Raw genomic sequence first — 14,113 nt, 5'->3', positions numbered from 1 at the left:
ATTAAATAGATGATTGTGGAGTTGCGACTGAAGGAAAAGTAGAAGACCAGCAAGCCATATCGCAATATTTCTAAATTAAATTGTGGGAAAACATAGTTTGGAAAGAAAATTGCTATTGCTGTAAAGAAAAGACAATGAAAATACTAAAATCTGTCTTTTAGTTGAGCGAACAACAGTATAACACTAGTAATGCCTGCAGTTTTCGGTTTGGCTATTTGTTTCAAGTGTATTAGTCTATAAATAAATCTCTTTGACAAAATTCGTCATCCCTCCCATGTCTTATTCGACTAGTAGTTGTTCTGAAATGTTTAGTGCTTGCCTACGTTTTACTCACTCTATGTTTAATATAACACACATACATTAATTTTGGTAGCCTATCCTGAGGTGAAGTTTGTTCTATAGAAAGTATTTGACTGATGTGTGCCACAGAAAGTATTTGACTCTAGCCAAAAAATTAAGGAAATTAGAAGGGGGGGGGGGGGGGATTTCGGACAGAAAATAGCCTTGCCGAACCCCCCCCCCCCCCTCTAATTTCCTTAATGTTGTGGCTAGAGTCAAATACTTTCTGTGGCACACATCAGTCAAATACTTTCTATAGAACAAACTTCAACTCAGGATAGGCTACCAAAATTAATGTGTGTGTGTTATATTAAACATAGAGTGAGTAAAACGTAGGCAAGCACTAAACATTTCAGAACAACTACTAGTCGAATAAGACATGGGAGAGATGACGAATTTTGGCAAAGATATTTATTTAAAAGACTAATGCACTTGAAACAAATAGCCAAACCGAAAACTGCAGATATTACTAGAGCGTCCCCCGGGATCAAACCGACATAAAAAAATCTAATGACACGCAGCCTAACGTGATCAGAAATCTCAACTAGCAAGCAAGTCGCCGCAATGAAGAATTGAGTGTGTGCGCGTTCACGCGAAGGGGGGGGGGGGGGTTCGGCACAACACCGGCGCCAAAACTAATCAGTTGGATGGCCTTTGATAGCCATAGGCGGGCACGGGACCTCCTATGTCTGCACGCGCTTGCACGTTCAAAAATGTGTTTAATGCGTGTTATAGTAAAGCACACAGGCAGCTCCTGAGTGTAAGCTTCCCCAAACTTGAAAATCTATCCTACCGACCTGCGTGACAGTTATGATTATTTTTATATGCACATTTTCATGGAACAGTTTCATTTCAATAATACAATTTTAGTTTCTCAAAATCATTGTCACATGGTTAAACATAGACATCTGAAGTAAAATGATAAAAATGTAAAAAGGCGAGAGTGCCAGCCTCCGCCACATGGACACACTTGATACACTGTGATCCATTTGCGGCTAAAGAAGAGCGCATTGAACTCAGCGATAGCCTATAGGCCAATGCAGCAGTAGGCCTATATCTTCCATAATCAACTAAGTACATTACATAGGCCTGAAGCTGACAACTAAAAACAGTAGAAAATACCCTGATTAAAATGTTGGTTCTTTCAATCACATGAATCTCTACTCCGCCTGTATGCCTGTCTTGATTTAGGCTATTGCTAGTGAACTGCAACATTATATAAAATCATCAACTGGGTCTGGCCAAAAGCTGTTGATAGCGAACTTGCAACACTGTATCAACTAGCCTATTCCAGCCCCTTGGAGTTTCTGTGCCAGTAAACTTGAGACAGACAGCTGTTTTTTTATGACGTTTCCACTAGCTATATGGGATCATCAGATCATAATATTTTGCTTTTTCACACCAACGCTTGGTGATTATCGAGGCCGGGAGTGTTGGAAAGATTTTTCGAATTCTGAGGAACTATCTTTCGCAATGAATGTAAAAAACAAACAAACAGACTTCGTTGACAATGTGAGGCGAAGAAAACATGACTGAGGAGCTCAGCTTATTATTGAAGAACTTGAAACTCACGCCCCGCCTATGCATATACTAGTGATTTTGCTGTTGGTCAGTCGTCTTGTTGGCTGAGAAAAAGTTAAATGTGGACAGTTATTCTAACGTATTCAAAGTGCGCGGTAAGGTCGCACGTCATGGCATCCTCGACCTGCATGTTCTGTTAAAATGAATTACCATAATCTAAAATGTGATTTCTGTCATTCTGAGCACCGTGGTCAGACACCCTAATCATATTCGTCCAGTACATTTCTCAAATGTCCGTTAATTAAATGAAAACGCTGTAGGTCAAATGTCTGGCACCGCATTTTCATAACGGGAACCCCTGACACACAGAGAGCTTAGGTAACATATTCTAAAAATGTGTCACTGTTTGATAGAGAAATACATTTACATATTTAAATCAAACAGCAAAGTAAAAGCCACACTAGATGCAGTGTTCAGGGATTAAGTTGGTACACATCCCAAATGTCACCCTATTCCCTACATAGTGCACTACTTTTTGACCAGAGCACTATGGGCCCTTGCCAAACCTAATGCACTAGCTATATAGGGATTAGATTGGTTTGTACAGGGAATGCCAACTGTCAGTGACCAGGGCCTGGGGCATGGCAAACCTGCTGCTGGATTCTAATCTGATTATCTGAAAACCACCTTAAAATGGGATTGGCTCTCTGATTCCCTGCCTAAAATAACCCTCATGGAGAAAGTGACACAACAAAGACCACTGATGCATTTTTACTAGCATAAATAGTATAGGCTATATCTGGGAATGGAAGGTAAAATATAAATATTTCCTCACGATTTCTCCTTGTTCCGTGGAATGTTTATTCCATCTAATTTTAAAAAAGGTATAGATAGTCTGTGCTTTTGTCAACGGATAATGCATGAAAGGGTAGGTTAACACCTCACATAATGCATGAAAGGGTAGGTTAACACCTCACATAATGCATGAAAGGGTAGGTTAACACCTCACATAATGCATGAAAGGGTAGGTTAACACCTCACATAATGCATGAACTATAACTCTTCTATTACATCATCTGTGTAAATGTACAAACACATTCAACTTGACAATGACAACAGCATTTTAGTGTGCAAGCTTGGTGTAATAATAATCATCTTTACATGTAGGATAATCATTACATCTAGGAATGTTCCATCAATCCAATGTGATCACTTAGACTGGGATCAGTGCATCAAAGAGGCCGAGGTTGGAGAGAATGCCTGGCCTGGCTGCCCTGACTGCCAAGGCCAATGCATCATCAAGTGTTTCAATTACTCCTGATCCTTAGCCTTCTCTTCTCTCTCCCTCCCTTCCGACCGTCTCTGTGGCTCGGCTACCCTGTTGCCTGGTTACTGCTCTGTGAAGTATGCCATGCCGTACAGTAATTACCCAGGTATCACCTGCTCAACAATGAGCCCTGTCTCAGCCAATCACAGACAAGAGAGAGGAATAACAGCTAGCCAGGAGAGCGAGAGAGACAGCGCCGAAGGGCCCTCGTAACATTTCGCATTGACTAGACTGAGTCCATGGCCTTTAAAACGCAAACTTACGCAAGATAGGCTAACTTCCATAAATGTGATATCAATGCGGAATTATATGGTAGTAAAGAAACCAAATTCCACAAGATATTTTTTTTTCAAATGCCATATGATGCTACATATTTTGTTTTGTTTTTAATTGGGGGGGAGGAGGTCAGTATTTTCTCCCACTCTCCTCCTATATGATCCGGTGGTCTGGTCCCACTGTGGCGTTGAGACACAGGCGTCTGGTCTGGTCCCAGACCCCATTCTGCCAGGGCCCTCCCTCCCCACCACATCAGACTAACAGGTTCATATTGATGGAACAACATAAGTCACTGCACTATAGTACTGTTTGCACCTCAAAGGTGAAATTAGGTATTGTACAGCAGCAGCATATCACTCTGTATCGTAGAGCTGGATTTACTCAGAAAGACCTGCTCTCTGTATCGTAGAGCTGGACTGACATCCCTGACAGAAGGCATTAGAGGCCCTAATAGCCATATCCTGCTCTGCTTCCTGTAACTGGATTGGTTATTATGTCAGCATTCTAAATGGTACCCTATTTCCCTACAGTACACTACATTTTACCATGACCCATAGGGGAGTATATGGAATAGGGTGCCATTTGGGATATAGGCTATATGTCTGCAACATTGATTGCCTCTGTAGCACTACTCATAGAATAGAATCTAGATATTCATAGAATAAAATCTAGATATTCATAGAATAAAATCTAGATATTCATAGAATAAAATCTAGATATTCATTGAATAAAATCTAGATATTCATAGAATAAAATCTAGATATTCATTGAATAAAATCTAGATATTCATAGAATAAAATCTAGATATTCATTGAATAAAATCTAGATATTCATAGAATAAAATCTAGATATTCATTGAATAAAATCTAGATATTCATTGAATAAAATCTAGATATTCATTGAATAAAATCTAGATATTCATTGAATAAAATCTAGATATTCATTGAATAAAATCTAGATATTCATTGAATAAAATCTAGATATTCATTGAATAAAATCTAGATATTCATTGAATAAAATCTAGATATTCATTGAATAAAATCTAGATATTCATTGAATAAAATCTAGATATTCATTGAATAAAATCTAGATATTCATAGAATAAAATCTAGATATTCATTGAATAAAATCTAGATATTCATAGAATAAAATCTAGATATTCATAGAATAAAATCTAGATATTCATAGAATAAAATCTAGATATTCATAGAATAAAATCTAGATATTCATAGAATAGAATCTAGATATTCATAGAATAGAATCTAGATATTCATAGAATAGAATCTAGATATTCATAGAATAGAATCTAGATATTCATAGAATAGAATCTAGATATTCATAGAATAGAATCTAGATATTCATAGAATAGAATCTAGATATTCATAGAATAGAATCTAGATATTCATAGAATAGAATCTAGATATTCATAGCCTCTGCCACAGTGTATCATGTGGATCAGTGATTCATGAATATTTCTCAAATCGTTTCTGGCAGATATTTTGTGGTGATTATGTATTGACAACGTTCAATGAATACATAAACAAACAATGTATCCAGAAAAGGATCAGTGCGTGTGTACCCTGTCCCTGCATGCTGAATAGCAGGGCGGGTTCTGCTGCTCCAGTCTGTAATGGACTGAATGATCTGGCAGGGAGACGCCAACCCACAGATCTACAGGAAATGTGCTGCTGCTTGGCAGCAGTGTGAAACGTGCCTGGATGTACAATAAGCTAGTGAGGTAGGTTCATCTCTCCCAGCTCCTACCCTCACTTCTCCTGTTCCCTCTCTCGCAACCTTGTGCTCTCTCCTATTTCTCTCTTGTTTTCTTTATCCCTCCCTCACGATCTCTCTTCCTCATGCGCACAGACAACCAGACAGTAATCCAGTGTGATAACCCCCGTGCTGTAGATTTGTGTGACAACACATGTTCTACAGAGTGAGGTGGATTGCAGACAGAGCGAGAGTGAGAGAAAATAAGCCCTGATCCACCCTGCTCTCTGCAGCAGCTCACCTCCATGCCAACTTCAGCCTCCGAGCCACCGAGGTTAGAGGTCACGTCATTATTTTACCACAGCATCAAGGCCTGAGCAGCCGAGCACAGGCACAGACTATACAGGCCACACACGCTCTTCATCCTCACAGGGTGGTCAGGGCAACTCCCTGGGGGCTGGAGACATACAGTATGTGCAGGAGCAAGTGTGTTGTATTTACTGCTGCCTATCTGGATGTCCATGATTCTGTCTGTATTGGTGCTAGTCTGTATTAGCTGGTGCAAAGACAGGAAATCAATAAATGCACTAATCTGAAATGTTTGAACCGCATCAAAGGGGTTGTCATACACAGTTAGTATTAAGGGAACTGGTTTACTTGCTCTGCAGCAGTTCTGTAGACAAATACAAAAACTATTTCCAACCAAACATGCACCCATGACCTCGTTTCAAATCCGTAAAAATACAGTGTGGTTTAGCATATAGATAAAACACACTAGAATGGCCTCTAAAGACTAATACAATACATGTGTATTATATTCTAATGAACTACCTCTCCTCTGCTTCAGGCCCCCCCTCTGCTCTTTTTTGTCTTAGTTATTTTAAGCATTTTCTCTCGAGGGCTGGAGGTGCATGCGGAGGATGTTGCACAACGAGCTCCCCCAATTGTGATCCTCACAGACATGGACTGACTGGAGTTATTCTGGGTCTGGAAGCTCTAACAGTGCATTATCCACACATATCTCCCCCACTAACACCGGTCCTATCTATTGGCCTACTCTCTGTACTCTTACCTGCATACAGCTGCGCTCAGACACAGTGGAGACAAGACCTACAGTACAGCCAGGACATAAACACCCTGTCATCATCATCTTCACATTTGCTACCAAAGCAGCTAGGATGGATCTCTCATTCTATGACTCTGGCACCATCTGCTGGCCAGCCTGCTTCAACTCTATTCTGCTGGCCAGCCTGCTTCAACTCTATTCTGCTGGCCAGCCTGCTTCAACTCTATTCTGCTGGCCAGCCTGCTTCAACTCTATTTAGGCCCAAGAAGCACCAAAACAGACAGAAATAAGAAGTTGAATTAGATTTTAAAATTAGTAGGAAATACTTGCATACATGTTTAGTCAGAATGTGTGTGTGCGTGAAGAGTGAGAGGTGTGAAAATGGTACAGTACCTCGAAGCCCACCACCCACAGTATGAGCTGTGTCTCTGACTCCGGGAAATAGGACTTGACTTGGGGGGACATGCCAATCAAGGCACAGTTGGTCACCACGGCGATCACACTCATGGCCTCAAAGGCAAGCTGGAAGAAAAGAAAACACAGGAACTTTCCCCCCTGACTGGTCTCCCTTTCCTTCCTATCCACCACCGTTCAAAACAATCATCACAGTTGGACGTGAACCTTTTTATCCTTGAAAACGTCATCTCCTTTAATTATCAAATAAAGTCAATCATACCAACCAACCACACTAAATGTACTATAGAGAACTAAACAGAGTAGAAAGAGCTATTAGGTCAGCCTTACCTGCCACACCCCTATATTGGCTGCAGGCTCAGAGAAGGGTCTTTTGAACACCTTGCACATCTTGAAGGCATCCGAGTAGACCTCTGTGACGTTGTTGAGCACCACCAGCACCGCGGCCAGAGGGTAGACACAGGAGAACAAACTGACATAGCCAAACAGCAGGAACAGCTCCAGGTAGTCATCAAATGTTCCCTTAAGAGAATACAACAGAGTTTATACAGATTCATGGAGGTTAGACTACACTAGAGCATTACAATACCCACTTCAGCCACTGGACTCTTCATCTATGTCTTTGTCTAAACACTGCAGTAACATTTCACTTCATGGGGGTATTCTGTGCATAAGGCAAGCATAACCAATCAAGACAGGGGTTAAGAGCATTGGGCCAGAAACCGAAAGGTCGCTGGGTCAAATCCCCGATCCAACTAGGTGAAAAATCTGTCGATGTGCCCTTGAGCAAGGAAAGAACCCTAATTGCTCCTGTAAGTCGCTCTGGATGAGAGCACCTGCTAAATGACTCAAATGTAATGTAAAGATACCTTTATGTGCATTGCAGTATCATTCACATTCATCACAACCTTCCTAGTTACACATTCATTCCCCCATAACTTGAGTCCTCCAACTCACCAGGTAGGTGCTCATGTCTGCCTCAAGCTTGACTTGCTCAGAGAGGGGCAGCTCCTGGTCTCCCATGGTTTTTATCATCCTCTTATGGGCCTTCTTGTTCCTCCTCCTCTGGAGCCAGTAGGGCATGAAGGCCTCCATGATCTGGTTCAGGATCTGAGACGTTATCAGCAGCGTGGCCAGACTCTGAAAATAAATAAAAGCGGATATGATAGTACATAGTAGTAGCAGCAGTAGTAGTATGAGTAGTAGCAGTAGTATGAGTAGTAGCAGCAGTAGTAGCAGTAGTATGAGTAGTAGCAGCAGTAGTAGCAGTAGTATGAGTAGCAGCAGTAGTATGAGTAGTAGCAGCAGCAGTAGTATGAGTAGTAGCAGCAGCAGCAGTAGTATGAGTAGTAGCAGCAGCAGCAGTAGTATGAGTAGTAGCAGCAGTAGTATGAGTAGTAGCAGCAGTAGTATGAGTAGTAGCAGCAGCAGTAGTAGCAGTAGTATGAGTAGTAGCAGTAGTAGTAGTAGCAGCAGTAGTATGAGTAGTAGCAGCAGTAGTATGAGTAGTAGCAGCAGTAGTATGAGTAGTAGCAGCAGTATGAGTAGTAGCAGCAGTATGAGTAGTAGCAGCAGTATGAGTAGTAGCAGTAGTATGAGCAGTAGCAGCAGCAGCACTATTAGCGGTAGTATGAGTAGTAGCAGTATTACTCGCAGCAGTATTAGTAGCTGTAGTAGCATCTCTCTCTCTCTCGCCCTAGGACCATGCCTCAGGACTACCTGGCCTGATGACTCCTTGCTGTCCCCAGTCCACCTGGCCGTGCTGTCTCTCCCAGACCTGCTGTTTCAACTCTCTAGAGACAGCAGGAGCGGTAGAGATACTCTGAATGATCGGCTATGAAAAGCCAACTGACATTTACTCCCGAGGTGCTGACCTGTTGCACCCTCGACAACCACTGTGATTATTATTTGACCCTGCTGGTCATCTATGAACATCTTGCACATGTTCTGTTATAATCTCCACCCAGCACAGCCAGAAAAACTGGCCACCCCTCATAGCCTAGTTCCTCTCTAGGTTTCTTCCTAGGTTCTGGCCTTTCTAGGGAGTTTTTCCTAGCCACCGTGCTTCTACAACTGCATTGCTTGCTGTTTGAGGTTTTAGGCTGGGTTTCTATACAGCACTTTGACATCAGCTGATGTAAGAAGGGCTTTATAAATACGATTGATTGATTGCAGTAGCAGCTGAAGCAGTAGCAGCAAAAGCAGCAGTAGCAACAGAAGTAGCAGCAGTAGCAGTATTAGTAGCAGCAGCAGCAATCGACTCAGGTTGCATCCCAAATGGTACACTATTCCCTTTATAATGCACTACTTTTCACCAGGGCCCCTAGGGCTGTGGTCAAAAGTAGTGCACTATATAGGGAATAGGGTGCTATTTAGACAGAAAATGAAACACAATAACAGCATTGGGGATATTGCTAGTAGTGAGAGCCTTATATAGCTATCTCTGTCTCTATTGCTAGTGCCTCTAGCCGTCCATGTCTGGAATGATGGATCACTTGAATCGGAACGTCTAAAGCCAAAGGCTAGTAGTCACCAATGATGTGTATAAACTCTGGATTGCTGATGCTATGTATTGGCCATTTGAGAGGCTTTGAAGCCACCGTTCGGCCATATTGGCTCTCCCCAGTGGGAGCAGTCCTCCATAGGAATGAATGGAATTCTACAGTATTTCAATTCAATAGGACAAAATTACATGTATTTAAAATGTTTTGTTGTTGTTGTAGTAGTAGTGGAGACAGTAACAATAGAACTAAAAAATATATAAAAAACTTTTTTTTAAATATATACACACTAAGATTTTTTTTTTTATCTTTGTTTTGTTTTATGTTTTGCTAACATATATAAAAGTATGCATTAAGGTGTCTGTAATAGAATACACATGTCAAAAACAAATGTAGACATTAACACATGCATTTCTATAGCTTCCAAAATCTTGTTTACAATGAAGGAGGATCACCAAGATGGCTGCGCGGTGGCTTCAATACAGCGCCCCCTGGTAGTCATCCAGGGTATATATACACATCATTGGTAGTGACCCACCTGTCTGAGAAGCACCATATCCTGCATCACAAAGGCAATGTAGAATAGGGAGGCAAAACAGTTGAAGAAGTTGAACTGGGGAGAGAAGATGACAAGTAAACTGTTAACAAAAGGATTTTCAAAATCAATGGTAACTTGAAATGATCATGGAAATGAACCAATTTCCTGTAAGACTCACCACCAATACTTTAAGGACCAGGTGATTTTGAAATGTTGACTCAAGCCTGTGGTTTTCTAAAGCAAAAATAACATTGACTTCAGAAACAGTTTGTCTTCTATCAAGTCAACAACTCTCCCTACAGTCAGCAGAAGAACAAGAGGAACACAGGAAACACCACTGTAGCATTAAGACAATGTATTTTTAGCCTCAATGATTTGTGTGTTCTGTTGTTTTCTGCATTGTTAAAACAACATTGTATGTATTATGAGCTAAAATGCATTCATCCACCCAACCACCCATCCAATCCCACTCACCCCAGCCAGTGAGGAACTCTGCAGCATAGCGGTATATGAGGTTCATGATCTCTATAACCACAGCGTAGATAATACTGGGGATAAAAAGTAGCAGTCCCGTCCAGAAGGTAGGCTCCTCATCATGGATCATCAAGGCCCAGCCCTCCATGTCAAAGTAGATCATCATGACGTACAGAGACAGGTAGAGGCACAGCAGCACAAAGGGAACAGACACCAGGTAGATCCTCAGCTGACGCTTGGCGTTTGAATAGAGTGGCTCCGCCCGCCCCGTGACGGGGTTGACGCCCAAGACACCGTGGAAGCCCGGCCTCGGCTCCTCGAAGGCTTTCTTCCTGCTCAGGGTGCCCCAGCCGTACGCCAGCGAAGCGCTGAGGCGCTTCCACAACTCCAGGATCACCGTGCACCACACCAGGTTGAAGCCAGCGAACACCGTGAACTTGTCATAGTCCTCCCAGTCGAAGAGGTAATATGGTATCCCTATGAGGGCCATGGGGATCAGGGCCAAGGTGAAGTACTCCAGGAAACCAAAGTAGAGTGCCATACCCTCACCAAAGTAGTGCCTGATGTCATCTGGATGGACCATGCGGAATCATGGGGAGGATTTAGTCACAAACAAGCCATTCAAAGGTTCTTAGAATGTTCCATGTCTTGTACATGGTGATAGCCTAATCATTTTATATACTCCAGTGAAGTTCATATTGAAAGAGATGGATAACACTAAGATAATATTGCAGTCAATACATTTGACAAGTGTAGCCTTAGGATTCAAAGGGCAAAATGATCAAGCCATGGCAACTGTAACTTACCAAGAGGCTGGAAGGACAACTTGATCTTTTTGAACCAGGAAAAGGAAAGCCTCTTGAGTTCCTCCTTCTCATGCAGAGGGAAAACTTGGACAAGGATCCCCTTTGATTGCATTCTGCGTACTGAGATTAGATTAAAAACAGAAGAGTCAGTCCATTCACATTTCCCCCCCCCAGTCTCCTGACGCTATTTGTCATGTGATTCTAGCCATCTTTATTAGAAAAACATAACGAAACTTGAACCAGTGGCCCAGGCTAGTGTTTCCCCAACTCCAGTACCTCCAACAGAACATGTTGTTACAGCCTCGGACAAACTCACCTGATTCAACTCATTGAGGGCCTGATGATTAGTTGACAAGTTGAATCAGGTGTGCTTGTCCAGAGCTACAATACAAATGTGTACTGTTGGGGATACTGGAGCTGGGAAACGCTGGCCTATGCAGGACTATGCTCTTTTGGTGAGCGATAATTCCCTTAAGTTGCTGAAGTGATAAAAATGACTGAAAACATTGGCTACTTGAGAGCAATGAAAACAGTTGAGTTGTTTTTCATTGAGTTTGAACTGTTAACTTTCCTCATAATGAGAGAAAGCTTAGTTTTCTAAAACAATAACATACAGACAATGGTGGGGACCCACATATAATGTACTAGTATATTTGTATGAAAATAAAAAGCTTTAATTTCATGTCATTTCTTGACAATTATTTCCAAAACGTTGCACTATTTTTCTAAACAATTGGTTAAGCTGAATAGCAGTCGATCTGCTCAGCAAGAGCATTGACTCCTTATCTCGTATTTGAATAATCCACTGACATTTGCATATTTATTGTCCTTATTGCTGACTCTGATGGGGAGACAATGTGAGGATTATGTATGTTATGGTTCAAATATGGTATTGGCTTCAGAGCTGGGTTCAAATAGTATTGGTTTTAATTTGTGCTGAACTTGACTCAGCCATGCATAAGATCTATACACCTGACATCAGCATGATGCAACAGGAACAGGGATTCGTTGGGCCAGGTGATGTGTTTACACTTCTCAATTGTCCAGTATTGGTGATCGCATCCCCACTGGAGCTGCTTCTTGTCTTTAGCTGATAGGAGTGGAACCCAGTGTGGTTGTCTGCTGCAATAGCCTATCCGTGACAAGGACCGACGAGTTGTGTGTTCCGAGATGACGTTCTGTGCCGTTATTTGCCTGTTTGTGGTCCGCCTGTTAGCTTGTATGATTCTTGCTATTCTCCTTCAACCTCTCGTCAACAAGCCGTTTTTGCCCACATGACTGACGCTGACTGGATGTTTTTTGTTTGTCGCTACATTCTCGGTAAACCCTTGACACTGTCATGCATGAAAATATACTGGAACCGGCGCGCCTGGCACCGACGATCATACCACGCTCAGTCGCTTTGTCCATTCTAACGTTCAATCGATCAGTAACTGAAAGCCTCAATGCCTGTCTGCCTGCTTTACATAGCAAGCCACGGCCACGTGACTCACTGTCTGTAGGAACGCACTATTTTGGTGAACTGAGTGGTGTACCTAACAAACTGCCCACAGTGTTAATGGCTCTGAGCTTCTCTAGCACAATGGAACCAATGGAATAGTCCCAAAAGTGCAAACCCTGCCCATCTGGCAATCCAATCCAGGCAGCAGGCTCAGAGTATTTGAAAGAAAATGTATACTATTTGAACACAGGTTTGATGACTGTGCACACAGTGTTTCAGTGTGGCTGAGGTCATTTTTAAAAATGTTTATTTATTTTACCTTTATATAACTAGGCAAGTCAGTTAAGAACAAATTATTATTTTCAATGATGGCCTAGGAACACTGCCTTGTGTTCCAGGAACACTGCCTTGTTCAGGAGCAGAACGACAGATACCTTGTGAGCTTGGTGATTCGAACTTGCAACCTTTCGGTTACTAACCCAACACTCTAACCACTAGGCTACCCTGCCGCCCCATTGGCGGTCATCGGGTCAGTGCTGTACTTACTGACTGACTTCCCTGGATACAGTTTCATTTTAGGATATCCAGGCACGTGGGCCTCATCCTTGGCCCTCAGGTTGTCCAGTTCATGTTTTATGATGTATTGACACTCTGCCATGCTCAGAAAACCGTCCCCATCACCTGTAGTATAGAGACACAGACAATTAACACAGTTACAGTCACTTTACAACACAATAACATGCTCTTACACTAGTGTAGTAATGATGTTAACTTAAACACGTATTTACATATCAATCTAGTTATTGCATTGTAATTGTATAGTAATATAGTTGTAATAATATAATACAGAACATTTAAAATACTATTCATCATCTATAGTACATTCAGTTTACTATGTATGCATCACTAATGGCGCCCTATGAGATAAGGAATAGGGCGCCATTTGTGACGTACTGTACCCTAGATTACCTTGGAACTCTTTGAAGTTGTGCTTGTTGGCATACGTGAAGCCTCTCATGGAGCCGTCATTGAACTCCTTGAAGAGGCCCACGTCCTCAGCTCCGCACAGGAGCCTTTGCCAGGAGGCCCCCACCACATACACATTGGGGTTGTCCTTCTCCGTGCCCTGGGCCCCTGGAGTCAGCTGCTCCACCAGCAGCTCAGCCCCTAACACAGCAGAGGAATCAGGACAGGTATGAATGCGTCAACAGACTAGGTGTTAGTCCCAAATTACATCCTATTCCCTTTATAGTGCACTACTTTTGACCAGGGCGCATAGGGCTCTGGTCAAAAGTAGTGCACCATGTAGGGAATAGGGTGCCAATTTGGGACGTAACCTAGGACAACCATATTGTATCAACAGAGCCAGACTGACTGGTTAATAGATACAGTAACTAAAAGGGACTTTCACACTATTGTACCAAACCATGCTCTTTTCAGTGAGTATTTCACGATATAAGTGATAAGGTCAGCCTGCTTTGTTTTCACATAGCTTATTGCAGGTGGCATCAGGGCCTATATTCATAAAGCATCTCACAGTAGGAGTGCTGATCTAGGGTCAGTTTTGCTATTTAGATCATAATAATATTTTATAAACAGATCCTAGATCAGCACTCCTACTCTGAGACTCTTTGTGGAAAAGGGCCCAGATATGTTATCGGATCAGTTTCACTCACTTTCAGAGAGCACGATAGAGTGAA

The 14,113-nt window shown here is 42.1% G+C and overlaps 1 protein-coding gene across 2 annotated transcripts in view; it reads right to left on the bottom strand.

The window, feature by feature from the left end:
* ano10a (anoctamin 10a) overlaps positions 1 to 14,113 on the bottom strand; it is a 34,623-nt gene that overhangs the window by 18,801 nt on the left and 1,709 nt on the right. For both annotated transcript variants that reach the window (XM_055924537.1, XM_055924536.1), the window contains exons 3-11: positions 13,383 to 13,580; positions 12,960 to 13,094; positions 10,973 to 11,092; positions 10,167 to 10,736; positions 9,871 to 9,926; positions 9,693 to 9,767; positions 7,611 to 7,793; positions 6,984 to 7,175; positions 6,633 to 6,761 (exon numbers count right to left, since the gene is read on the bottom strand). In XM_055924537.1, coding sequence (XP_055780512.1) covers positions 6,633 to 6,761; positions 6,984 to 7,175; positions 7,611 to 7,793; positions 9,693 to 9,767; positions 9,871 to 9,926; positions 10,167 to 10,736; positions 10,973 to 11,092; positions 12,960 to 13,094; positions 13,383 to 13,580 — 1,658 coding nt within the window. The remainder of the gene's footprint in view (positions 1 to 6,632; positions 6,762 to 6,983; positions 7,176 to 7,610; positions 7,794 to 9,692; positions 9,768 to 9,870; positions 9,927 to 10,166; positions 10,737 to 10,972; positions 11,093 to 12,959; positions 13,095 to 13,382; positions 13,581 to 14,113) is intronic.

Source organism: Salvelinus fontinalis, chromosome 6 (assembly GCF_029448725.1).
Source record: "Salvelinus fontinalis isolate EN_2023a chromosome 6, ASM2944872v1, whole genome shotgun sequence".
In the NCBI taxonomy this organism is placed as follows: Eukaryota; Metazoa; Chordata; class Actinopteri; order Salmoniformes; family Salmonidae; genus Salvelinus; species Salvelinus fontinalis.
Note: the sequence above shows the minus strand (reverse complement) of the source record. Positions and strands in the feature narration are given on the sequence as shown.